The 27,187-nt window shown below is 33.5% G+C and overlaps 1 protein-coding gene across 18 annotated transcripts in view; it reads left to right on the top strand.

Moving 5' to 3' along the window:
* Window positions 1-27,187, top strand: part of Ccdc91 (coiled-coil domain containing 91) — a 388,627-nt gene that overhangs the window by 117,569 nt on the left and 243,871 nt on the right. For all 18 annotated transcript variants that reach the window (XM_013149338.3, XM_023563788.2, XM_013149335.3 and 15 more), the window contains 2 exons: window positions 673-876; window positions 2,034-2,138. In XM_013149338.3, coding sequence (XP_013004792.1) covers window positions 673-876; window positions 2,034-2,138 — 309 coding nt within the window. The remainder of the gene's footprint in view (window positions 1-672; window positions 877-2,033; window positions 2,139-27,187) is intronic.

Here is a 27,187-nt window from a genome sequence, read left to right on the forward strand (position 1 = left end):
CACTTAGTCTTAGTTAACTAAATATGGTTTTATTCATTTATTGTACTTGACCCAGCTTTGCATTTTAAATCATGAAATTCAAGGGGAAATAATTATAATAAAGAATATTTTTTAATTTAGAAATCATCAACATGTTTTGAGTATTAGAACATCTGTTGCAGTTAGGCAGATAGCAAAAAGAGAGCAGTCAATAGAGTCAGGTGCTGAAGTTGGATTTCCAGTGCTGGACTCAGAAAGTATTTTAAATAGCTTAAATACCTTGTTAATTTTTCTAGAAAGTGATGATCATTTAGAGGTCACTGACAAATTTCAAATTCTCATTTACAATTTAGAATGTAAACAGATTCTGTAAACTTAAGCACTGTGTGTATCAAATTTGTCTATACTTTATTGTACATTTTTAAGCATAAGAAAAGTTTTCAGTTCATTGCTAGAAATATAAATACTAAGTTAGACTTTAAAATTGAGAGGAAATTTCATTTTTTACTGCAAAGATCAGGTTATTGTAACTGTCTAAGGTTATCTGTCGATTTACTTAAAAAGATAATTTTGGGGCACTTGCTACAAGTTAATTTTGAAATGTGGTTTTGATACTGTTTGGCCATTTTCATTTGGGGATAATATAAACTTTCCTCTCTCTTATGTATGTGTTTGTTTTTCAATGTGGTTTAGGTTCAGCAATCAACACATACACATCTAGACATCCCACTTTTTCCATTGAGTTTATCGGATGAGACAAGTAATGGAACAGTTGCTCTTGGGGATGATTCTGAAGATCCTGCAGCCAGCATATCAAACATACAGCTTCGGCAAAAAATTTCAGATCTGGAGATGAAACTCAAAATGTCTGAAGAAGAAAAACAACGGATTAAAAAGGCACGTTAACATTTACCTAGGAAATGTGTTTGAGTTGTCTGTACTGGAACTTTGATACAGTGCAAAACTGTGATTAAGAGCTCATCAGAAGAGGAAGATACTCTCTTCCCTTGGGTATAGTACATCTCTAAATGAGTCACAGCACCATATTAACTGGCAGAGTCTTTGATAGGAAACTTCTCATCTTAAATGTGGCAGTCCTTTGTATCCATGGATTCCACAAACATGTTTCTGCATCTGTGGGTTCAGAATATTTGGAGGGAAAATAAACCTGTGTACTGACTTCTACAAGAGCTTTTGTTCATGTCATTTTTATTTTCCATAAATAGTACAAATGTAGAAGTGACTTAATGGCGATGTGCTTAGTTTTTTGTTTTTGTTTTTGATATAGCGTCTCACTGTGTAGTGCACGCTAGCTTTACACTCACTTATGTAGCCCAAGGTGTCCTCCACTCCTGATGATCCTCCTGCCTTAGCCTCCCAAGTGCTGGAATTGCAGCACCTGTGCCAGCCACCACATCCCGGCAAGATGTGCTTAGTACATATGCAAATAGTTTGGCATTTTATATAAGAGATTTGTGCATCTTTGGATTTGGATATCAGGAAGGATCCTGACCAAACTAGTATAGATTTTGAGGTATCCATATATACTTTGAAGAGATGAGCAACTTTTACTAGAGTTTTTGTGTTTCTGTTTTTTTTGTTTTTCTCTAATTAGTACTTTTCTTTCTAGTTGATTTACTTTGAATGGTGGCAGTATTGTATTTCTTATGAAAACTTGAAATTTTATAACATTAATCTCTGAGAAGTCAGTCATCATTTGGGGATATTTGACCAGAGTACTTAGATGTACATACAGATATTTTAGTAAATTACTTATAGTACATATGCAATTTATCCTAATGAATTTATAGAAAGTATGTAAACATTGCTTTTGTTGATTGAAATTAATGGAGATGCTCTTACTCGTTAGAATAGTGTTATATAGTTAGTGTTATTTTAATGTTTGGTAATTGGGAAATTTACCATTTTTAATACTGTTAAGAGTTTTACCATGCTTCCTATGGGTTATTTTATAGACAGATGTTTTCTATATTCATTGAAACTATTTTATCCCATGAAGTGTTACTGAGTTTGTGATTGGATTTTTCTTTCAGGATGTAGAATCATTAATGGAAAAGCACGGTATCTTAGAAAAAGACTTTCTAAAAGAAAGAGAGCAAGAAGCCATTTCCTTTCAAGACAGATACAAAGAACTACAGGTAGGCACTAGGTTTAAAGTTCAAAATACAGATCTTCTGATGAAGCGTGTACTATAATTTCAAAAATTACTCCACAAAAATAAACGAATAATCTGATATTCTATTTTATTTTTCTGCATTGTGCTCTTTACATCTGACAGTGTTACTTGCCTGGATCATTTTACTAGTTCTAAGTGGCTCTCACATTTGCCCTTCTCTTCAGTGAAGTTTTAGTTTAGCATGTAAAGTAGTGTTTTAAACTACAGATTAGCTCCTGAAAGTAATTCCCATTTTCTTTCTAACGAAAATCTTGTGCCTCCTCTGGCTTCTTCATTTGACCCCCGTCATTTATATACATCAGTCCTCACAGTAGGGTCCCTGTGAAGAGCTGAGCCCATGGACAGGCACTCATCTTCTCTCTGAAAGGAAAGATAAACACTCTACCTCTACATGTGTATTTGTGGCTCTTTTGAAAAAAGAAGACAGCAAAACTTTGAAATATGGGAGAAAATGAGAAATGTGTCTTTTCAATTTCCACTGGAATCGTTATTTAATAGACCTACCACTAGAGCTATTTCAAAGAACATGCTTTATTTGACTCACTGCTGTGGATAACAGTCTCAGATATAGTTATTTGTTAACTTAATGAATTTTTTCCACAGAATAAAAATAATTACTTTGTGCTAGAAAAGATAGCTACAAAGGATATAGTTTATTTTCTGTAGGGTATTAACCATGTTTGTCTGTAACTTTATGCTCTGAGTCTTAACATTTCATCGTTAATTTTTCTGCATGAGTGTCAGCTCTTCAAGCACTCTTTTAGCCAGTCTTAATATCTTAATTCATACAGTCTTAAAGGTTCATGAGTAGAAAAATCCTTGGTGTATATTCAGTTTGTTTGAGTTACATAGTAAACTCTTGGACATTATATTTTTAGCAGGTCTCACTAATCCTTTGTTTCTTTGTCTTTGTTCAAATGTTACCTTCTTGCAGAGGCTTTTCTTGACTGTGCTACAGAAAATAAGACCCTTTATACATGCTCAGTATTTTTTAAGCCCTTTTTATTTCCTTACTGCTATTATGTTTTAAGTCTTAGCACCTGTTATTTTGGTTTATTTTCTGTGTTCTCCTCACCAGAGTATAAGCTCCTTGAGATTAGGAACTTCCTTTTGTTGTGCCTAGAGCAGTAACTGGCATGTAGTGTGTGCTCAATTAATACTTTTTTGTGAATGAATGGGTTAATGAATAAACAAACTAGTACATGAATCCTGCTCCCCAAGAGTTAGTGGCATTGTGTACAGCCACACCTGTGGCTTTCTGAACATCCAATTATGGTGCTCATTAAAAAGCACTATACTAAATACCGAGGAAACCTTGTAGTTTTTATCTCCATTGAGTGATGCATGCTGGTCTTAGTGAAAAGTATCTTTTCAAATTCAGTTTATAAATAATAACATACCTTAGAGAGTAAGACTTGATATATAACACATTGAACTTTTCACAGCAAAAGATAGAGATCTTTTATAAATCCCAAGTGGTATTAATAGCATAGTTTTACTAATTTTACTGTGTAATAATAGTGATATAAGACTTATGACTTGAGTCTTCAATACTAATACTTTAGTACTAGTCTCTGTCCTTCTTTTCATTGTATATGAATGAAAGAGTAAATTATGCTATTTTTCTCACATTGCTGTAAGAGGTTTCTGTTTTAGTTACATTTCGTATTGCTGAGACAAAATTCCCAATGCTCAGTTAAAAGAAGAAAGATTTATGTAGCTCACAGTTTATAGAGGTTTCAATTCATAATTAGTTGACTCCAAGGCAGGGTGATGTGGCAGAGGGGCATCACAGAGCAAAAGCAGTTCTTGGCAGGCAGAAGGCAGCAAGCTGCGAGTGATAAACAGTGACCTTCCTGAGGGTGGTAGCACTGACCTGTGGTGGGGCAGCCTTAATCCTAGAGTGGCACCCTCCTTAATCCCAGCATCACATCCCGAAATCTTGGTGTTTATGCCTTTGGTAGGACAAATGGCAACGTGTATGCACATGTGCAAAAGTGTTGAACTGGGATTTTTTTCTGCATTTATATTCCATTTAAGAGTTTTTGTGTATGTTTATATGAGCTTTATGGGTGTGTGCTTACACCTGCATCATTTGTCTGTTATGTAAACATGTACTTTACCATAATGAAGTGTGGGTTTATTTTGATTTTTCTGTTAGGAAGCTCAGTTTAGTACAGTGGCATATAAAAAAACCAGATTTGCAAGTTTTGGAGGAGGTCGACAGTGAGTCATCAGATTGTTCATGCAAGAATGATGAAGAAGATGATGATGACTTTGACATTGGTTATGTGAGCCAATTTCCTGTAACAGTGAAATGGAGCAAGAATCCACCAATACAGACAAGGAATGCAGACCTCCTTGATTTAGATGGTAAAAAAACACAACAATATGAGTACATATTTAACCAATATAAATGAGACAAAATGGTCACACAAACAAATGGAACTGTTCAGTATTAGAATTAGGTCCAAAATTGTAATGAGGATCTTGGTAGAGTTGAAGCCTGATGTACGGAATGCCAGCACTACCATTCAGTGTTTAAAATTATTTGTAACAGATGAAATGCTAGCTATAAAAGGCTGTGAAATACACAAATATTGAAGTACAAGTAAAACCTTCTTTATGCACTGATAGCCAAACTCAAAATGTATTTACTATGTCATTTCACTAGCTGAACTCAAAACATCATAGATCTGCTACACTTAGCAACTCATTGCAGGAATGTAAAAGGCTCATGAAAAAGCTATGGTTGTAGGCTTGAGGTTTGTAGAATAGTCAGGACATTTTATTTCTTTCAGAATTGCTTGGGGTTTAATAACAAAACCACCCCTTTCCCCAAGAAAAAAATCCGATAATCTGGCTGCTCATGGTTTGAGAGACTTGTGGGTAACTGTTAAGCAACTTATACATCTCTGAATAAATGACTATCTATGAGCATCCCACAGCATTTCATGATTGCTGTAACTTCAGGCAGTACTTCCCCCAAAATCTCATAACATGGCAGAAGAATTTATGCCTTTGTAGAAGTGAAGACTGCCTTGTTTTTAATTTAGAAATTTATCCTGGAACTCAGCCACTAGGTCTTTACGCATATACCAGTAAACCAAATGATGTTGTGAACAGATTCATTGCTCCATTCTCCCAAACTAATTGGAATGTGAAATTCCCAGTTGGTTTACCAGTTTTTAGTTGATGTTACATTTGGATATAGAGCACACGTTGAGCAGCTTAGGAACTGTGTTCAGGAACAAGACAGAAATTCCAAATGAAATGTTGCAGTTCCAAACAGTGTTGTATGGTATAATCTTTAGATTTTAGAAACATATAATACTGGCTTTGTTTATGGCAAAGAAAACAAATTGGTGCTGCTGGTGTCACCATTGCACCATGATGAAATTATTTACAAGGAAACCTCAACAAAATGAAATGCCTAACATGGTGACTTTCTGCAGCAAAACCAAAGGAGGAGTGGATGTGGTTGATGAGTTATGGAGCGATATGATGTCACTCAAAACTCAAAGCATTGGCCAATGGTTATGCTTTACTCAATCCTAAACATATGTGGCATAAATGGTTTGATTGTTTACAAAGAAAGTAATAAATACAAAATACCAGGGAGAAGTATTCTTACAAGATTAGGACTGGAATTCATAAGAGATCATTATGGCAAAGAAAAAATAAAATGTTTCTTCTCACGGAGCTACACACAATAAAGTTGTGAAGGACACTGGTGAGCTGAAAGGTGGACAGGCAGGACAATAACTACAGGAAAACCAAAAAGATGTCAATTGTGCCCTGTGGGAATGGACAGGAAACAAAACATGTTCTATCAATGTAAGCAATATTTGTATAAGGAGTAGGCAGTTGTCATGTGTGAAGACAGTTGAAGCAAAGCTTATTTCTGTGGTAGACTTCTATTTGTGTTTATATTGTAGTTTGTGTGGGAATTTATTTCTGATGTTCTCTTCTGAGTTCATAAGTAAACAGCTGGTATGAAAATGTTGATGTCTATTCTAAGCGCTCATTACCTATTTGATATTTTATTTTCTTGATAAGTGCACATTGTACAAGATAGTTGGAAGCTTTTGAGAAAACAGGAACTGACAAGACTGCCACATAGAAAAGGAAAGCTGAGCACATGTGCTGTCAGTGTGAGACGTGTGTATGAAACAGGCAGTTGTTATGTGTAAAGACTGCCTTGGGAGTGAATTGAAGTAAAGATTATTTTTTGTAGCGTTTTATTGATACTTTCTTTGTAGTTTATATAGGAATTTACTATTCATGTTACCTTTCAGGTTTTGTAAGCAAGTACACAGTTTACATGGAAATGATGTTTATTCTAAATGCACAACACATATTAGAAATTTGATACTTCATTGATATTTTATGTTCCTGTTAACTTCACACTGTGTAATAAGAACCTCTTGACAAAACAGCAAGAGCAGTGAGATGTCAAGTATGTAGTGCAAAAGGTCTGGAAAGCAAACCATAAATGCAGTAAGTGATAGGTATGTATGGAATGTGGTATTGTCATGTGTGATGACTGCCATAGTGTGATAATTGAAGTAAAGATTGTTTTTTGTAGAGTGCTTTTGGTATTTTCATTGTAGTTTATCTAGGAGTTTATTTCTTGGGCTGGGGATTTAGCTCAGTGGCATAAGCACCTGCCTTGTAAGCAGGCAGTCGTGAGTTCGATCCCCAGTACCGATAAAAAAAAAAAAAAAAGACAGGAGTTTATTTCTTTTGTTATAATTTAGGCTTTATACGCCACAAAACAATTGATGTTGAAAATTTTGATGCTTTTTATAAACAATGAATTCTAAAAATTCAATAGTTAAATTTTTTGAAAAATAATAAAACTTATAAAATTAAAGTTAATAAATAAGGCATGACTATTTTACACTGACAATAATGTGCCCCTATGACAAAATTGTGTGATGTCCTATGGGGTGCATTGCAATAATTTATTAGAATATGTCTTGCTTATTCTAGGTTGATTAACTTAGGTCACAATGTGTCCTTTGTATGTGTGTGTGTATTTATTTATTTGTATGTATATAACAGTGTATGTATATGTATGTGTATATATACATTGAGAGTGTATATATAAATATATTTATATGAATGATACAGTTTCAATTCCTTTTTTAATTTCAAGAAATGTTTACTAAATCATAAATTTCATCTTTCTCTTCAATATATATTGCTGGTATATTATCGGTATCTAAATGTTGGATAGTTCTTGTGTTTTACATTTGTGTTTACTCTTTAATTGCTTTCATATCTTTATTCATTTCTTTGTGATCTACAATGCTTCTCATTTTATTCTATTTCTCTTTAAGTATTTTCACTTTAGTTTAGTTGGTACTTCAGTCATTTCTGGAATAATTTATCTATTATAACTTCTAAGAAATTTCACATTATATCTGAGTTTTTCTTATCTTGGTTTTTCCTGTTTTATTTTCCCAATACCTTACTATTCACTGTGTATTATAAATGCATAATATTTAATTTCTCTTTTTAATGTTTGTGTTCTTCTTTCATTTTCTGTATAGCCATAATTCTATTCCTTTTTTTCATGTAATAGTGTTTAGACTTAACTGATACTTTTATGTTACTTGTTTTCACATGAATTTAATTCTCTTTTTTTTTATTTAAAGAGAAAAACAAAACTAAATGAAGCAAGACAGTAAAAGGCTAGAAGAAACACAGAATTTCAAGAGAAAAAACATACAGTAAGAGTTCACCAGTTAATAGATCACACATTATCATCTTACAAACAGCTGTCCAGATTACAAAATTAAAACATACAAAGTGGAGATTAATACAGTGAGATTGCAGTCAGTTCTGTTCAATGATCCAAGAAAAACTCAGCAATATGGTTCTCTACCCTACACATTTAAATTAACTTGCAGTTATATCCTTTAGATCACTTTCCTTCCTCTCTTTTTTACACTAACAATCATGCATTTTAGTTTCCATTACTTCCGTTTTTTTAACTTTTTCTTTGAAGAGTAAAAGAAAAAAGATTTTTAAAAAGGCCAAAAAACAAAAAACAAAACAAGATGGACCAAAGAAAAACCCAATGTGACAAAGCAAAACAGAGTCATTTAGATCAGGAGGATGGACATAGCATAAAATGAAAAAGAAAAAAAAAAAAAAAAAAAAAAAGAAATAAAGGGGGGTATTACTAGGTGATCAACAATGGTTACCATTATGCCTCTTGTTATCCTAAAAAGAGTAGCCTATATCAGCTAGTATAAAAGAATTGAACAAAACTGTACATAAGACCAATAAAACCACATTGGAGAGCTTACATGATTCCAAAGAAGATAATAGTCAAATAATAACGGGCATCATAGAATATCTGTTTGCCTTCCAAATGGTTGCCTATACCCTCTCTTAAACTTTTTTAATGGAGAAGTGATCTTGTTCTCTCTCATTCTCTCTTACATTTTTTTTTGAAGCAGAGTCTTATTACATATAAATTTCACTATAAAGTTCAGGTTGGCCTTGAACTTTTATAGCTGAAGTTTGCTCAAACTTGTGAATCTCCCATCTCAGCCTCTGCAGTACTGTGCTTATAAAGTACTTTTATTTGTTTTGTTCTTTGCTTAAATAAAGTAAGATTTTAATGTTTACAGCTGTTTGATATGCTATTGGCATATTTTTAAGTATTTTTCTTTTAATGGAAGAAGGCTTTGTCTCCTTTAGTAGATGTAAATCATCCAAGGAACATTCTGGAGGGGACACAGATATTTTGTACCTAGTAAATGATTTTGAGCAACCCTTAGTGATCGATCTTTTCTTTCTTTCTTTTTTTTTTTTTTTTAATTGTGCATATTGGAATCATCACAAAATAGGCAAACATGAGCTTATAATGTGGCTAGGCCTCAGTCTCGTCCAGTAGGGAGGCAGACCTATTATTTTTGAGTGACTGGTTTGGCATCCCAAGGGATGTATTCACTATATTTTTCCACTTATCTGAGGTCAGACTCTGACCTCATTCATTCTATAACAAAGCCAAAGACCACAGCAGTGAATGAAAAGAGTAGTTCAAAGCAAATTCCAATAAAATCCATATACTTTGTTTGGTAGGTAGGTTATAGAGCCTTTGTTTTCTAAAACTAGATAGTATCAAGGAGAAAGGATGCATTTGTCTTCATAGTGGCTAGAAAAGAATGTTAAAGGAGAGGTCATATCCTGAGCTTGGAAATCTGAGAAAAATTTTGACTAGGGTTAGGTGATTCCCAGGCCTCTGTTTTTTATGCATTCACTTGAAGCAGTTTGAAGTTTAGGCTTTTCTCAGCTGTCAGTGTTTAACATGGATAGAAGACTTACAGGACATTGCTGTGTATTAATAAGATTTTATTTGAGGAACTCCATTCTTTTTCTTTGTGTGCTGACTTACTGAAAAGGCTGTGTGCGCCTTTCTGTATTCTGAGAGAAGAATGATGTTATAGTTCTGCAAGGGCTCGGCTGGTGGTGGTGAACCTGTGGCCTATGTGCTGCAACGGGGCTATTAGTTAGCATTTGAAGCTCTGAAACGTTCGTTATCACTTGATTAGGCAAAGAAAATATTTATTCTCAATTTCAACAGTATGGAGACTTGGTCCCTGATTCCCAACCCTTGGAAATATGATTACTGTGAATAAAGTATTTTATCACTTTGTGAAGGGTTTTAACTTGTTCACACTGCCACCTTATCTTTATTATGTAGGTGACAATTTATGGTCTTTTCCTGAGATATTCCTTTTCCAGCCTTTCTGGTTAAAATAGTTCCTTCTTTTCTGTCCTACTTCTGTTTCAGATAGACAGATGCTGTGTTAGTTTGCTCTCTAGATATCATATAGACTTCACTTCATTTGACTAACACGAGTCTAAATGCCTGCTTTACCCTGTTCTTTCTTACATTTAGTATTGTTAGTCTCTTAATACTTGCCAGGTAGAGGTTAGATCTATGTATTGATTTTAAAATTTTTATTTTCTTAACATTTTTAAATTTTTCATTCCTCTAAAGGCTATCTAATCATTTCCATTTCATCTGTTTCCTCTGTCTCTGCATTTTTGTTGTTTAAAAAGTTATCACCAGGGCCAAGGATTTAGCTCAGTGGTGCAAGTACAAGGTTGTCAGTTCGATCCCCAATACAAAAAAAAAAAAAAAAAAAAGAATCACATCTTATTTGAAATGATTTATAAGAGCTTTTGTATTTTAATGTTATTTGTATGTTTATTATGGGATTTTTTATTTTGCATGTTTTATGTGTTAATCTTTTACTATAATAAGTTAAAACAGTAGTTTGACTTACTATGTGTTGGTAGAAAAATATTTTTATGTTTCCCTCAATCATTTTATAGTTTTAGTTTACCATTAACTTGCAGTTTACCTGTACTTTTTATTGGTTTAGTGAGGAGGGGCTCAGTTGCTCCTTTCTCCAAATGTGCAGCTTTTGTTCTTTCATGTTTATAGAATAATGTCTTTTTCCTCATTATTTGACTTGTACCTTCACCATCTGTTAAATGTCTATATATACTTAATTACATTTTGAATTTTTTTTCAGGTCCATTGATACGGTCTACGTGTTCATGTAGTTGTACTACCTGAATTATTTTAATGACTGTTTTATTGCATATTTTGGTAATTTGATAGTCATAATTCTTTTTCTTGGCTATTCATGCTTGTTCATCTTACAGTTGAATTTAATAATCACCTAATGCAGTTTTTTAATAAAAATACTTAAGAGTGATAAATTTTGTTATTTTCAGATTTATTCCTGGAAAATTTGCATTATTCCCTGTTTTATTTTTCTTTTTAAAATTAAGATATGTTTCTTCATTTGCACCAGATTCTTTAAGTAGCCTTCTTCAGAGCTACAGCTTTATTTAAGAGATCCTGGATATTTTTGTTGATTTTTGCCTAAATTTCAAGGTTTTTATAATGGGCTTTACCTATTAAAAATTATGCCTTATGTAGAAATCAGATTTGCTGTAATCCCACTCCATCTTTCAGCAGTCAGGATTTCAAGGCTTGAACACCTAAAATTGCTATCAGTTTTGTGCCAAAAGTCAATGAAAAATAATAGGATATCTATACTCTTCCAGAAACTGTGTCTTATGGTGCAGATACCAATGTGTAAATACATTACATTAATGAATGAATGTACATAAGTATCTTCATTATTTTTCTCTTGTTGCTGAGACACAATATCCAACACTCAAAGTTAAAGAGAAAAATTTTATTTAGCTCCTAGTTTGTAGAGGTTTTAGTCCATAATTGACTGGCTCCCAATGCAGGGTGGCTTATGCCAGTGGAAGACAACAAAAGTAACAAGGGAAAGCAAAAAGGGGAAAGAAGCCTCTTTCTATCCCTTTTGTCTTATTCAGACTGCTGGGATTAGGGCAGTGGCAATCCAGTCAGTGAACTAATCCAGTAATCACCCCCCCCTTAATGCCAGCACCCTTAATTCCAGCATTGTACTACAAATCAGTCACAAACACTGGATTCAGTTGCCTTAGACTGCATGAGACTTTAGGGGGACATCTAGACTCAAACCATAACAATAAGCAATAGCCACATAGCCTGAGAAAGTTTCTAATGAACAGTAGTATACAAGATAGGGAGGAACTCAGAACACAACCAGGTCTTTGCTAGATAGTAGTCAGGTGGGAGGGGAGTTTTTATGGAGGGCATGGCCTGAGAGATTCTGCCATTATGAAACAGCATGCCTGACTTGTGTGAAAGCTGCTAGCCCTAGAGTTAGTAGTAGTTCAGGCATTTGTTTTTCTATGTTAGCATAGGATATGAGCGAAAGGCATTTTTGTAGCTGAACCATTGAAAAGTGCTAAAGGGTAGCAAATATGCTTTTAGCAGTTGAGAAATAATGAATGTACTTGCAGTTTAGAGAGTTGTGTGAATTTGTAAATAGTCTATATTTACTATTCACTTAATGAGGTAGAATTGGATAGAAACAGGTAGATTTAGGAAGACCTCTTTAAAGCTAGATGTACTTGTCAAGTGGGAATATTATGGAGATGTTAGTGAGATGGGGAAATAAAAGTAAAGGAGGAAAAGTATTTGAAGGATATTTAGACAGGAAACTCAAAGAATTCATTACTTACTGGAAATGAGGAAGACGAAGGAGCCTAAAATGGATTATCTTTTGAATATGGGAAAGATTTCACCCCCTGATTCATAAATTTTTCCTGTGAAACTTTGTTTTTAAATAGATAGTGTATAAAAATAATGATTCTTTTCTTTACCCTTAGCAAACTAATAATGAAATTGGTGAGATAGAGGACTGCAAGAGGAGGATAGGTAGTTTCTACTTTGACAGAATCATTCATCTTTGCTGCTTTTCTGCAGTCTCAGCACTTCTTCCCACAGCAATGCTGTTGCCTTAGCCTAGGAGAGTCATCTTTTACACAGATTATTGCATGAAGCCTTACTTTACTCCAAGCCAGTATCCATGCTGAAGGCAGCATCATTCTTCAGATCTGATCGTTTTATCCTTAAAACTCTCCAGTGGCTAGCTCTTAGGGGGAAGGCCAGCCATTCAGCCTTTCAGAATACCTTATAAGATCTCACTTTTTCTTACTTGCAGCACTGAGATGGTAGTAGTAGCAGTACTAGCGGCAACACCACCACCACTTTCCCTTTGGATTAAATGAGATTATGTTCTGAAGTAGTTAAGAATACTGCTTGGAGGGGCTAGGCATTTAGCTCAGCGGCATCAGCACCTGCCTTGCAAGCAGGCGGTCATGAGTTCGATCCCTAGTACCGATAAAAAGTTAAAAAAAAATAAAATAAAAAGAATATTGCCTGGCCTACAGCACTATATCATTGTTTTCTTATTTTTATTACAGTACTTGTTTAGTGTCTAACTTTATATCTAGATTATAAAACCATAAAATTTGAAATGAGGTCTCTTTTAGTAGTCACAATGTTAAGCATGCAACATAGTAATGTTAATTTTTTTTTTCTTGGTACCGGGGATGGAACTCACAACCTTGTGATTGCAAGGCGCTTATGGTGCTGAGCTAACTCCCCGGTCCATTGTTAATATTAAATGCATAAAACCTAGTCATTTAATTGATAAAAATGCATGCATGTCGACTGAAAGTTTATTAGTGAAGCTTTCAAAGCCTTAAAGCAGAGGTAGAATTATTTTAATTTATATTATTTATCACATAGTAGAAGAATGAATATTCATAATACCCTGTGTTGCTACAAAAAAGGACCAGTAGCGTTTAGTTGTTTCTTTTGTAGGATAGAACCTCTGGAATATTTTTTTATTGTTTGAAGAAAATCATTAAATAGGGAATGACAAAAATAAATGAGTATGTGTAGATGGAAAAGGGAATCAGTGGCAACATTGGTTGTTAATTAAAATCCCTATCTTAACATATGTTTTTCTTATGTAGGAAAAAGTTCTGCTAAGGAATTCAGTGTTTTTCATAAAATAATATGTAACATTGTTCATGTGTTCATCTAGAAAATATTTATTAAGTGATTTCCCAAGTGCCAGTTTCTATTTTGGATGCTTGAGACATATTATTGGAGTTGTCCCAACTCCAAAAAACAAAAAAAAGAAGTAAAAGATCTATTGCTTCTGGAGCTTCCATCTTTCTGTGGGTAGTTTACTATATACACAGTTAGTTCATAATAAACTATACGTTGACTAAGTGGTAGAAATTAGAGGGAGAAAATGGGTTAGAATTACTACGGTAGCAAAGGGATAGATAAAAATTTTAAAGTGTTGTGTTTCATTTAACAAGAGATTTTCAGGAATGGAGCTAAAGATGGTTAGGGGATGATTTGGGAGACAAAGAATAGCTAATGAAAAGGCTCCAGAGTAGGAACCTATAAAAAAGTCAGTATGACTGGAAAATCAGCGAAAGTACAATAGATGTGCTTACCTCCCAATAAAACTGTAGGCGTGGGTGAGGAGGGGTTAGTGACTTTGACTTTGATTAGGGTTTATGGTTTTATTGTAATCGCAGTGTTTTAAATTTTGAATTAAAAGCACATACAGGGCTGGGAATATATCTCAGCTTTACAGGACCTGCCTGGCAAGCACAGGGTCATGAGTTCAATTACCGGTACAAAAACAAAACAAAACAAAACAACTAAATCAAAATAAAACAAAACAAAAAACCTCATAAAATAGATATAACCAAGTTGACTTTATAGATTATATCACCATAACAAGTTTTATAATAAATAAGAGACCTTTTATTCTGTAAGATAACATGTCTGAAGTCATGTGGTAGCATGTAGATTCTGTGAATGACACTTGGTTAGCAAAAATCATATTTATTGCTTTATGGTGATACAGGTGTGAGTGACTATACTCTTTGTTTCCAAAAGCTCTTTTTTTCTAAGTTATTTTCATAATTCCTCTTTTCCAGAAGTTTCCCCATTTTTAGTTTGTGCCATTGTGAAAACAAAGTTTAGATTCTGCTTGAAAGTAAAATAGAAGTTCACTTTTGTCTCTTTACAATTTTAAGACATAGCTGTAGCTCAAATCAAAATTAGTTGTTGAGCAACATTAAATTTGTTAGAATGTTTGAAATGTTTGTTACACATCTTTTTTACGCTTGCATAGATTTAATATATGAAGAATTTGAAGTTTTTCTGTCACTTTTAAATCTCTAGTTCTTGGGGATTTCTCATCTTTTAAACAAGTTTTACAAGTGAGAAGTGGTAAATGAAACAGATTTATCATGAGTTCAAAGGATATCCTTCTATCATATATCCTTGAGAATGAGAGCATACAGTTTTAACACTGAAATTTTACTTCTGTAAATGTATGCCTTTCAAGAAATCACAACTACCTCTCAAAATACAGAAATATGAATTCCTGTATCTCAAAATATGGAAAAATGAATCTTAGATATATTGCTCTTTACTTTACCTTATTTAGAAAAAGGTGTTTCAACTATATTTCAGCTCCAATTTCTACTTCTGCTATTTGTAACTTTGTTTTCTATGATCAAAACATCTTTACTATAGCTCACTGTAGTTTCTAGATTTCCTTTGATGTAACTCATTTATCTCCTCAAAAGTTTTGGGTTTTTTTGTAATTTTAAACATCAAAGTAGAAAAGTATAGATTAAAATCAGGATTACCAAATATAGTTATAAAATTGAAATAAATATATATGTAGTTTTAAAATTAATTCATTACAAGTGAGCTACATGCTTTATTCTCTGATTGCTATTTCTGCTACACAGAAAGGGCAATGTGAATTTGTTAAGAAAAGTTTACCACTTCCTTAAATGACAGTTACATAAAAGTTTCACAGAATTTGCCGTAGTGATCATAATTCGAGTAAAGAATTTGCACTTAAAAGTAGCGTGGGCAAGATGCAGTGAAAGTGTAATGCTTTTTCTTTTACCCATAATAATGTTGTGTTCATCTTACGGGAAAGGCTTCACATTTCCCGTATGTCAATGATTATAACTGAATTTACTTTTTTTGAAAAGTGTTAAATACGAAATAAACATGTCAATTATAAAACATCCCTATTATTTTATACATGAAAAATAAACATTCTCTTTGCCTCCTTGTTAAACTGTATGCTGACAGACTATTTTATTGAAAATAAATATGTAAAATAAAAATGTTTTTCAGTTGGTAGCTTGATGGTAGAGGCTTAAATGATATTCAGACAATAGAAATGAGAAATGGTGTTTGAGGAAAAATTATGATTTGTTTACTTTCTACTTGCGTCATAATATTTGTCTTTTGAAAAATATAAATTTTTTTTTTTTCGTACCTGGATTCTACATACAATAGAATGAAAAAGAATTCTGGAAATAGTACTAAAGAAAAGAAGTTCAAATGCATATCAGTTGCCTGTTATGCAAAACACTACTGAGTTCAGGGTTGGACTTCAAGATCTGATTTATGAAACTATGACTAAAGCAAAGTGTTTTTGTAGGATTTTAAAATCTCTGTCCTTTGGTTGACTTCATTTATTTATTTATTTATTTTCATTTAGAGCACTTGTTTATAGTATTGTGGCATGAGTTTCATTCCTACTATAGTTTTCCTTTTGCATATCTGGCACAACTGTGGACAAGAAAAACTAAAAGTTCTGTAAGCTATTTTTCCAAATGCTGTGGACTGTTTTGCAGCAATGTAAGTGTATTATATTTAATTTAATATCAATAGGTCTATACATATTTTTTATTTAAGTAGGAGCTAAATCAATAATCAGTAACATTACAGTTACAGATTATACGTATAATGTAAATTGTCTGAGTTTATTAAGAACATTTTGCCTTTGGTGAGATGGTTGCAGCAAGGCTGGTGAATGTGATAGGAGGGTTGTGGTTGGAGAGCTTGCTACAATTTAATAAGAGTATACGCTTTAACCTTTGTCACTTTTTTTAGGGATTTAGCTCAGCCTGCCTGGCAAGCACAAGGTCATGAGTTCAATCCCTGGTACCAAAAACAAAAACGAAAAACTATGCTCATTTCTCATACTTCAACATTTTGCCATTGTAAAAAATGAAACAAAACAAAACTCTTTAGTTATGGGAAGAAGCCATTGAGAAGAAATTATTAGTCATTATGAGTAAGAATAAACACAATGATTGTAACTTGTTCCTTCTGAATTCCCAGAAGGGAATGTAGGACTTTTTTTGTTGTGTGTTTTTAATGAAATAGCCAAGTTAAAGACAGTTGTCAAAGCTGCAATCAGTGGCTTCTGAGTTTATCAGAACAAACAGGAAATGTTCTGAGGCGAAGATAGACGTTTTTGCTGTTACATTTATTTCACCTTGGTCATATAAAAACTGATAAGCTGCAATCTGAGTCTGCACTCCAACCCCAGAGTGGCGTGCAAGTACTCTTGGAGCCCCATGCTTGTGGTTTGGAGTTTCAGTGATCTCCAGGATGAATCCTGTGGAATGGCTGTTTGCAGCTGTTCCCTAGTCAGGTTCATACGTGGAACGAAAGTCAGGCTGGGATAGAATCACAGGACAAGAGAAAAGTAAACATATTGTATTCTATGAAAATGATGATAGTGTTGTAGTTTTTGCCGTAGCACTTTTAGAAAATCATTTTTAAACTCTGTGGAAATGCCACAGTTTCTGAAATACGCCTCTCCCCACTTTAAGCCCAGGATATTATGTGATGGAAGTCATAACAAATTAGTCTATTTTTGGAAAGATGAATTCATGTGCCATAAGTTCTTCATCTAGGCTAGGAGACAAGTTCTCTATTTTTAAGCACTAGCCCTTCTTACAGAGAAGAATGAAAGTGACTAAAATTACAGTCACTAGGTTATTACAAATACATAATGTATAATTAAAATACATGAATATTGTAAGTAAAGTAGTGACAAGAGGTATAGTTAAGCCAGCTTGGGGCTTACTGCTTGAATAATGACAAAAACAAAAAGTCACTTATTAAAACTCTACATAGTAACATGATACTTGTGTTACTATTATTAGCTTGAATTAAGAGGTAGTTGTTATTTTTTGAGCAATGTCAGAATGACCTTTAGGTATAGTTTTTTATCTTATATTTTTAATAAAGATATTGAAAAATCTACATGGGATGTATTAAACAGTCTTCCTCATGATAAAAGGGAAACTGTGGTTAAAACAGTGAAATTTTTCTAGACTGTATGATGATAGGAAAGTACTTTGGTCTGTTATCTTTCATTGGAATAAGTTGACAAGTGAAAAATGTGTTCTAAGTATGTCTCTAAAAGGTTGTTTATATTTTTTTAAAGTTAATAAAGATTGAGAATATTAAAGAGTTGATTAGTGTAAAAATATAGCAGTCTAGTTTATGCCTACATTTACAACCATGAAGGATATATCTTCTCTAGTGATTTCTTCATTGATGAACACATTAATGTATTTTCATGAAAGTGATCTCATTTAATGTATATTATACTTAAAAATGTGAACACCACAGTTCTTAAAAGACCGTGAAAATGACATTTATAACACGACAGCTGAAACCAAGGCAGAGTCCTAGTTTGTTTGACCTTAGCAGAGGTTTTTGTGTTGTGTAACTCAGAGCATTTTTATTAACCACTCTGGCCATTTCAAAGAGTGACCAAAGAAGCGCCTGGAGTATTGATTTGGGGTTCTAGATAAACTTAGTGTGCCTGCACATTCACAAATAAGGAATCTGTGGACAAAGTGGATGAGCTGTATTTGAGAACACATGGCTATCAAAATTTGCTTTGGTTATACTTCTATTTTTTATATTTTTAGTGACATTCTTTAGGGAATGTGCTTTGTTTCTTATACTTTAAACCTCTTTTTGATCGCTTCTCTTGCAGCTTTACATTTAGGAATAAGTAGGATTATTTTTTGAACAGCCATGTCTTAACTCAGTATATAATTTCATGACTATCCAGTATAGTTTCACAATACGTTGTTAAGTTCTAACTAGAATATAAATTCCAGATTTTACATTTCCCTATTTCTTAGTAACGTTACTGTCTAAGGCCCTTTCTATAATTGCTCCCTTATTGCCCATTATTTACCTTTTATATTTTGTCTTTTATTTATTACCATTTAGTTATTATCAGTATGACTGATGATTTGTTGTATTCTATTCAATTAAGACAGACTTCTCTGGTTGTGCTTTATTTGAAGCCTTAATGATGTCTGGTGTGTAGGGTGTGCTGTAGATAACAGGGAAGTTTTTTTTTTTTTTTTTTTTTCTATTTGAAAAGTTTGCTTTTCTGTATTTTGAGTGAGTTCAGTCTGTGGGCGTAGTTCTATTGTTTGTCTTGATATTTTCAGATAATTTGAAGATGAACATAGGTTTTATTTAAAAGAAAAATTTAAAGCATCATCTTGGCATTATAAATAAATACTTTTCTCTAAAAAGTTTAGTTGACTTAAAATCAATTGTCTCTTTTCTTTTTAACATTCTGTATTTCTTGCTTTTAATTTTCAAAAAGCTGGGAACCAGATAACTGGCTTTGTTAGAATAGCTTGAATAAAGGCATGTGACTTCTGTAGGACAGTTCATAGCATTTTCCCTGCACTTGAGTTCTGGAGCACACATATTTGACACTTCTATTTTGTTCTTAGGTACTTTTTTTTTTAAACTTTAAATTTTTCTCCTTGGAGTACTCCTTTTCCTAATAAAGCAAAGAAATACAGTCCAGTGAGGTATCATCATATACATATTTACAGGAAATTTAATTTTATGTACTGGCAAAAGCAAATACACTGAGATCCCCACATAAACGCATAAATGTAGCGACACCTCCTCTCAGTGTGTGGCCTTGAGTAGGAGATGCTAGGTAGAGCTGTGTGACTCCATCAGACTCTTTGCAGGCTATGGAGATAGTATGAACATTTAACTACATGAAGGTGAGATTTTACTGTACTGACTTGCTTAGAGAAGACATCAAGTATTTGTTACTCTTTTGTTCAGAATTTAATTTTGGAAATATGTAAATACTTTGACCCATTTTGGTAGAATTCCAAGGCAAACATTTGTGTTTTTGTTTGTTTTTATTTTTTCTTTTTGTTTGTTTTCAGAGATTGTATTAACTATTATGGTGGAGAGAAAGCTTTATGACCGGCAGTTCTTACACTGAAGTGTAACAGTTTTGGCATCATGGGCAATGGGATAGTAAGAACTGTTTATTCCTATAAGGGAACCAAGAGAAGAAAATCACAAATATATTTTTTTCCTCTTATATGTAATAAGGGATATTTGCCATGTCTTTTAATTGTCTTGGAAACAATTATTAACTTAATATTGGAGAGTGAATTTTCCTTAAGGAGTAGATTAAAAAACAAAGTTTATCTTGCTTTTTTCTTACCCTTAATCTCCATCCCAAGAAAACACAAACCAATAAGTTTATCTAAATTTTAGTAATAAATATAAAAAATTAAGAGGCAACGCCCAGTCACTAGGTTCCTATCTGAAAAGAACAGCATACTCCCAGGGTGGAATTGGTTGGAATATTTTATTTTTTGTCTAGCCGAGCTAACAGTCAGGAGAAAATAATTAGTAATTGATGACAGGGCAACGAGAGAATCTGATTCATAAGTGCACTAATCTGAATAGAAATTATTGGAAAATTTGGAAATCCATATTATTCTGCTTAATGTGAAATTTTAAAAGTGCTTCTTATAATAAATAGTAGTGACATGGTATATTATTATACATAGTGGAAAGTTTGGAAATGGTTTTCCATGTGAGTTTTGTAGCAATGGTTACATTATTTCTCAAAGAAAATTTATAAAGATTTAAAATTTCAACTTCAAAGTTTTGTTTTAAGCTAATGTTTGGTAGGAGTAGGCTTCATCTACTAGTGACTAATTTTCTAAAGCTTGATTGAAAAGTTTTGTTCCAATTTTAGTTTATAAGGTAATATTTTCCCACAAACCATCTGACAAGGACAACTTTCATTTTGTTTTTCTGTTTTTAGGAGTAGGGATATTACATTAGGATTAGCTAGATGGTCAAACAAAATATCCATGGATAGAAAAGCATGTAAAATAGCACCTTTCCTCTATTCTGTTTCTCATGTCTACAGTCATTCCCCAAAATGCTTCATTTCTAGCAATAAAAAATGGTGTGTAGCCTAGAAATAATTTGTTAGTATTTAAATAAAATTTTGCCAACATTGTCAGTGAACAAAGGATTTCTCCCCCAGAAGCTCCAGACAGGTGTGTAGTCCTGCTCACACCTTGAGTTGAACTCAGCCTGTGTTGATGTTTGACAGAACTTTAAAGTAACAAGCCACTGAGGTTAATTTGTTATGGTGGCAGTACACAACGAATAATGTAGGCCATTTGTTAACTCAGTAAGACAGTGGTGGGTACAAAAGGTGTTGGAGTTGATTTAAAGAACAGAGGGAAAGGAAGTAGAGGCACAATGAGCAAAGACAATTCTTTGGATGCGAAGCAAACAGCATTTGGTTTTTTGACTAAAAATATGTGCATCATTATGGAATTTAGTTAAGCAAGAAGATCAGATACATATGCAAGTCAGAGTCTTGGGGAAGAGACTTAATGTCTGTTGCGTGAGGGGCTATAAGGTCATATAGATAGGGAAGGATGTTATATTTGGATGGAGCACAAATAGTTCTCTTTTACTGTGTAACGACAGTACGGAAGACTATATATATGGTATAATTAAAGTAGTGGATATGATAAGTATATGTGAAAATCTCTCCTGATAACTTCTATTTTTTGAGAATGGAAAAATGTTTGTTTCAGAGTGCTGCTTCGAATTTGACAGATTTAGTTGCTTTTTCTTTGTGGTACCAGAGAACAAACTCATGATCTCATGCTTGCCAGGCAGGTGCTTATGCCACTGAGTTAAATCCCCAGCCCTATTTAGTTGCTTTTTTATTTAACATAGCTGGAAATCCCTAGATATTCCTCTGAGAAGACTGTAAACTTAAAGGCATTGAAGGGAAGGGTAGAAAATGCATGTTTTATGTGTACAGTAGTGTGTAAGTGTATGAAAGAGAAAGACTGAGAGTAAAAGAAAGGGATGAAAAGGGGCTGGGGACTTAGCTCACCAGCATAAGCACCTGCCTTGCAAGTAGGCGGTCGTGAGTTCGATCCCTGGTACTGAAAAAAAGAAAAAAAGAAAAGGGTTAAAGATAGAAAGACAGATTGAGAAAGAAATTGAGAGAGTAAGAGAGAGATTGAGAGAGATTAATTGAGAGATTAATTGAGATTAAAAGAAGTTGTATATTTACTCATGCACATATATCCTGTGTTAGTATCTCTGTTTCTCAGATGTATGACATAATGTATGTTTGTATGTTCATATATACTCATTTAAATTCATATCTCTATGTGGAAGTGGGGAGAAGAGAAAATAAAATGAAGAGATTGAGAAAGAAAGCAGGAGGGGAGGAGTGCTGAGTCACACTTGTCCTTTTCCTTGCCATTTCAGTGATTAGGCAGAGCTTACTTAGCTCACAGCGTTGGAGGAAGGGTGGGTGAAGTGAGACCACACTGCGTTGGAGTTGCAGTTTCCTGTCACAGGGAAATTACTTACTCAACTGTTCAATTTCTTTACCTGTAGTTGCAGCATTCATACATGAAAGCGAAGGAATTTGCTTTTTTCATTTATTGTCATTTATAATTCTGGAGTTATATAATCAATTCATTGATTTTATAACAAATTTGATAATAAATTCAAACAGTGGAATTATTGTCTTACAAAGCAGCTTCTCTAGAAATCTATGTTATTTCACATTTTAGTGCACTGAAGATTTCTTAATCTGTTTCTTAGTGGTATGATTATTCTAAGATGAATTTCAGAAAAATTGACATGAGTTTTCTGAGAGTAAAATAATGCTTTCACTTGCTTGCCAGTGAACAGGAGAGAAAAATGGGATAAATCTCAAAGATGAGTTTACTTATGCCCTAAATAATTTCTTCTGATGTTTTAATTTCAAATCTAAAACAAGTTTTGCTTTTGTACTTTGGAATATTTTGAAAAAGGAAAAGGAATGTGAAATTTTGGAGTATAATGTTAAGGAAGTCAATTGAATTTAATAAGTTGTAAAAACTTTAAAAGAATAATTTAGCATTAATAAATTCACATACTAATCATTACTTATACATTAAAGAGTACATCTTGACAGTTTCTGTGTCAGCAGATATATGTCAATGTTTTTTATTTTATTTTCAGTATTGTTGAATGCCATTGTATTTGTATTAAAGAAAAACATTTTTATCGTCACATAGGAAGTACGAGAGAATTTCTTAGAATATTTATTGATTGGTCTGTGTGTAAAGTAATATGCTGTCTACTTTGCATATATTATTTAATACTCATATTAACTCTATAAATTCATTGTTTCCTTTTTTCAGATCAGGGTATCAAGCTCATGAGGCTTACATACCCTCTACATCAGTAAATATTGACTAAATACTTTGTCATTTATATCCATTACTCAGTCTCAGCCAAGTACCAAATAAAGACAGCTTTGCCTACCTTAAGTTGAGAGGAAGCTGGGATTATTGTTTCTTTCCTGAAAATGTTAACCCTTTATCCTCAGGTTTGGTTTCAGAAATTTTATCCTTAAAAACTTACAGAATTAGACTTCTTAAAGATTTTGTATTTCATTATTTTAAATCTATTTTTGAGATGATACTTTATTCACATAGTTCAAATTTTAGAAAGTCTAAAGGTTAAGTGGTGATCTCCTTCCTAGGACATCTCCCTGCTAGTTTTCCTCCCTGTGCTGATGGTTCTTTAGGCAACTTTCCACAGATACAGTTACTTTAGGTGTATCCAAATATACTGTGCATATATTCATTTTCTCTTTTTCGAAGTACAAAGTGTGTCATGTAATCTTTTGCTTATGAAAATTGTTTTGTATCAGAATACTAATGGCTTGTTAATATTGTATTGAATGAATGTACTATTATTAACCTAGTAGGTTTAATAGCTTGTTAATTTTGTATCGAATGAATGTACTATTATTAACCTAGTAGGTTTTTGAATAATGAGTATTTTGTTGTTTCTGATTTTTACTATTGTACTTCATTTTTAAATACTGTTTCTAAATATAGGCATGTTAGGGTTTTTATAAATTACTTATTTATTCATTTACTATCTGTGGTTATTTCTGTATAATATCTAAACACAAAGTGTTGAAATTTTTAAAAATTTGTATCAAAATTATAAGTAAGCATAATTTAGAGTTTATTCTTGTAATCTCAATTATTAAGTACAGTAATACAAATGTTGTGATCCTTTTTTTCATCTTTCTCACAATCTAAAATGTTGTATTTATAATCCCATTGAGATGTTATTGGAATTGGGGCAAATTAATTTTAATCTACCACCTCCAATGTAACCCATGGTGAGAATAAAGACACCAAAACATATTCAAAGTTAAGGACAGCCAAGGGGTCCTAAATCCAATCCCTGTGAGGATGTGGGCCTAGAATAAAGGACCTGAGCCTAGGCCTCTTAAGACTATCTTGTGAAGAAGGGGGTGGTTTGATGATGAGTGACAGTGAGGATGACTGGGAACTACCTTAGTAACTTGAGCTGGCTAGCCAGGTAGAGAGAAAAGAATCTTTCTAAAATGCAGAGATAAACACATGCAGAAGGATCAATTTGCATAATTGAGTTGTTTTTGGAGGCTGTTGCTTCAGTTTCTGATAGATAAACTTTTGTGTCTGGGCACTTGTAGCCTCTTTACCTTGAGGCTCAGACCCAGTTGACATTCCTGGAGCTGATGGCTCTATCATCCCTCTGTGCTTATATATTTTATAGAGAACACTATGCAAGGAAACAAGAGACTGTCTGATGGCTTTAGAGATTATATATATCAGTACCTCTGCTTGCTTTATTTGCAATGGTTAAAGCGAATTAAAGAAAAAAATACCATTGTCAGCAAAGAAAAAAAATACCACATCAGTATAAAAAAGTCTTGATATAATCAGAGTTGCAGCAGTTGTTCTACATTCAAGAGGAGTCACTCAAATTGTCTCCCACAAGTTGTAAACTACTTGTTATAAAAAGCAAGACCTTGCTCTTCCTGACCTGGGGACCAGGCCAGTTCCCTGCCAGACCTGTAAGTGGAGCAGCAGCGACTGGGAATCACATCCAGCCTGAGGGAACTTTCTTCCTGGCCTGGGGACCAGGCCGTGGTTCCCTGCTGGGTCCAGTGAGTGGGGCCACTGCAGGGAACCCCTCCCAGGCTGGCAGAACTCTCTTCACACCTGGAACAACACTTGAACCTCCAAAATACAAGAAAATGACAAAACGAAAGACCAAAATGCAATCTCAAACATCCAGTCCATCTCAAGAAAGCCTAGGAGCCATGTGCATAGAAGAAAACACATGCCACATAACTGAAATACCTGAAATAATAGTAACTGAAATAAAGAAGCAAATCTGGGAAGCCTTAAAGGTATTCAAACTAGAAGTAATCTCTCAGATAAAAGAAGAAATGATAAAAGAAATGAAGCAGATGCTAAACATAGCTAAAGAAGACGCAGTTAAAAAATTGGAGGAACTAAACAAAAGGATAGAATCCCTGGATGAACAATATAAGAAACAAACAATTCATGAAACAGATGCAAAGAGATATACAGGAAATCAAAAACTCCACTGAAAGTTGTAAAAACCGCTCAATGAATGTGAAGATAGAATCTCAATCCTTGAAGACAAGATTGCAGCCAGTGAACAGGAAAGAAAAGATCTTTTAAAAATAACAAGAAATCAGGAAAAAACAATTCAACACCTGCAAGATGACGCGAAGAGAAACAACATAAGTTTGATAGGCATTAGTGAAATAGAAGGGGACAACATAAAGGATGTCAAGAGGATATTTAGAGAAGTAATAGCTGAAAACTTCCCAAACACGAGATTGGAAACTGATATCAAGATCAATGAAGCATATAGAAATCCAAATAGCCATAACCAAAATAAATCTACACCCAGACATATAATAATGAACATCCGAGAAATCAAACAAAAGAATAGAATATTAAAAGCTGTCAGAGAGAAAAGACAGATGACCTATAAAGAAAAACCTATCAGAATCACAGCAGACTTCTCAGCATAAATAATAAAGTCAAAAAGAGCATGGAGTGAAGTATTTCAGATCCTAAAGGAAAAGAATTTCCAACCTAGGCTGATGTATGTACCCTGAAAAACTGTCCTTCAAAATTGATAGAGGAATAAGACACTTCCATGACAAAGATCAGCTGAAAAACTTCATGATCACCAAGCCAACCCTGCAAAGAATACTGAAAGACAGCCTAGATACATTTAGGAAAAAACCACTAAAGAAAGCAGACAGAGCAGAAAGATAACGTCAACAATAAACCAGTATATAACAGTTCTACCTATTAATGTAAATGGTCTTAATACACCAATTAAAAGAATCAGACTAGCAGAATGGATCAAGAAACAAAATCCAACCATATGCTGTCTACAAGAGACCCATCTAACCCAAAAGGATACTCACAGACTGAAAGTCAAAGGATGGAAAACAATACTTTATGCAACAGGAACCCAAAAAAAGCGGGGGTAGCTATTCTGTTTGCAGACAAAGTGAACTTCAAGCCAATAATGATCAGAAGGGATAAAGAAGGTCACTACATACTGGTTAGGGGAAAACTCCAAGAGGAAGAGATAACTATCTTAAATATATATGCAGCAAATTCCAGAGCACCCAGTTATATAAAACAAGTAATAATAGAAATGAAAAACCAAATCAGCAGTAACACAATTCTAACAGGAGATCTTACTACACCATTGACACCAATGGACAGATCAACCAGACAGAAAATCAACAAAGAAATAAAAGAACCTAATCACACCTGTGAACAAATAGACATACACAGACATATACAGAGTATTAGACATATACATAATAGACATATACATAGTATTCCACCAACAACAACAGAATACACATTCTTCTCAGCAGTACATGGGACATTCTCTAAAATAGACCATATATTAACTCACAGAACATATTTAAATAAATGCAAAATAATTAAAATTATCCCTTGCATGCTATTGGATCATAGCGCTATGGAATTAGAAATTAGTGATACAAGATACTGCATAAATCCCACAAACACATGGAAACTGAATAACATACTCATCAGTAATCAGTGGGTCACAGAGGAAATTAAAGAACAAATTAAGCAATACCTACAAGAAAATGAAAATACAGGTACAACTTATTGGAATCTGTGGAATGCAACGAAAGCCGTCCTCAGAGGAAAATTTATTGCACTGAGCTCCCACATCAGGAAAACAGAATGAATACAAATAAACAACCTGATGCTACACATCAAATAGCTAGAAAAAGAAGAGCAAGTCAAGCCCAAAGCCAAAAGCAGAGAGGAAATTATAACAATCAGAGCAGAAATCAATGCAATAGAGACTAAGAAAACAATCCAAAGAAACAACGAATCAAAAAGTTGGTTCTGTCAAAGAATAAATAAAATCAATAAGCCCCTAGCCAACCTTATTTTAAAAAGGGAAGAAACAGCTCAAATTCATGCAAT

Source organism: Cavia porcellus, unplaced genomic scaffold (assembly GCF_034190915.1).
Source record: "Cavia porcellus strain 051 isolate PalLab524CR breed Dunkin Hartley unplaced genomic scaffold, mCavPor4.1 scaffold_8, whole genome shotgun sequence".
Lineage (NCBI taxonomy): Eukaryota > Metazoa > Chordata > Mammalia > Rodentia > Caviidae > Cavia > Cavia porcellus.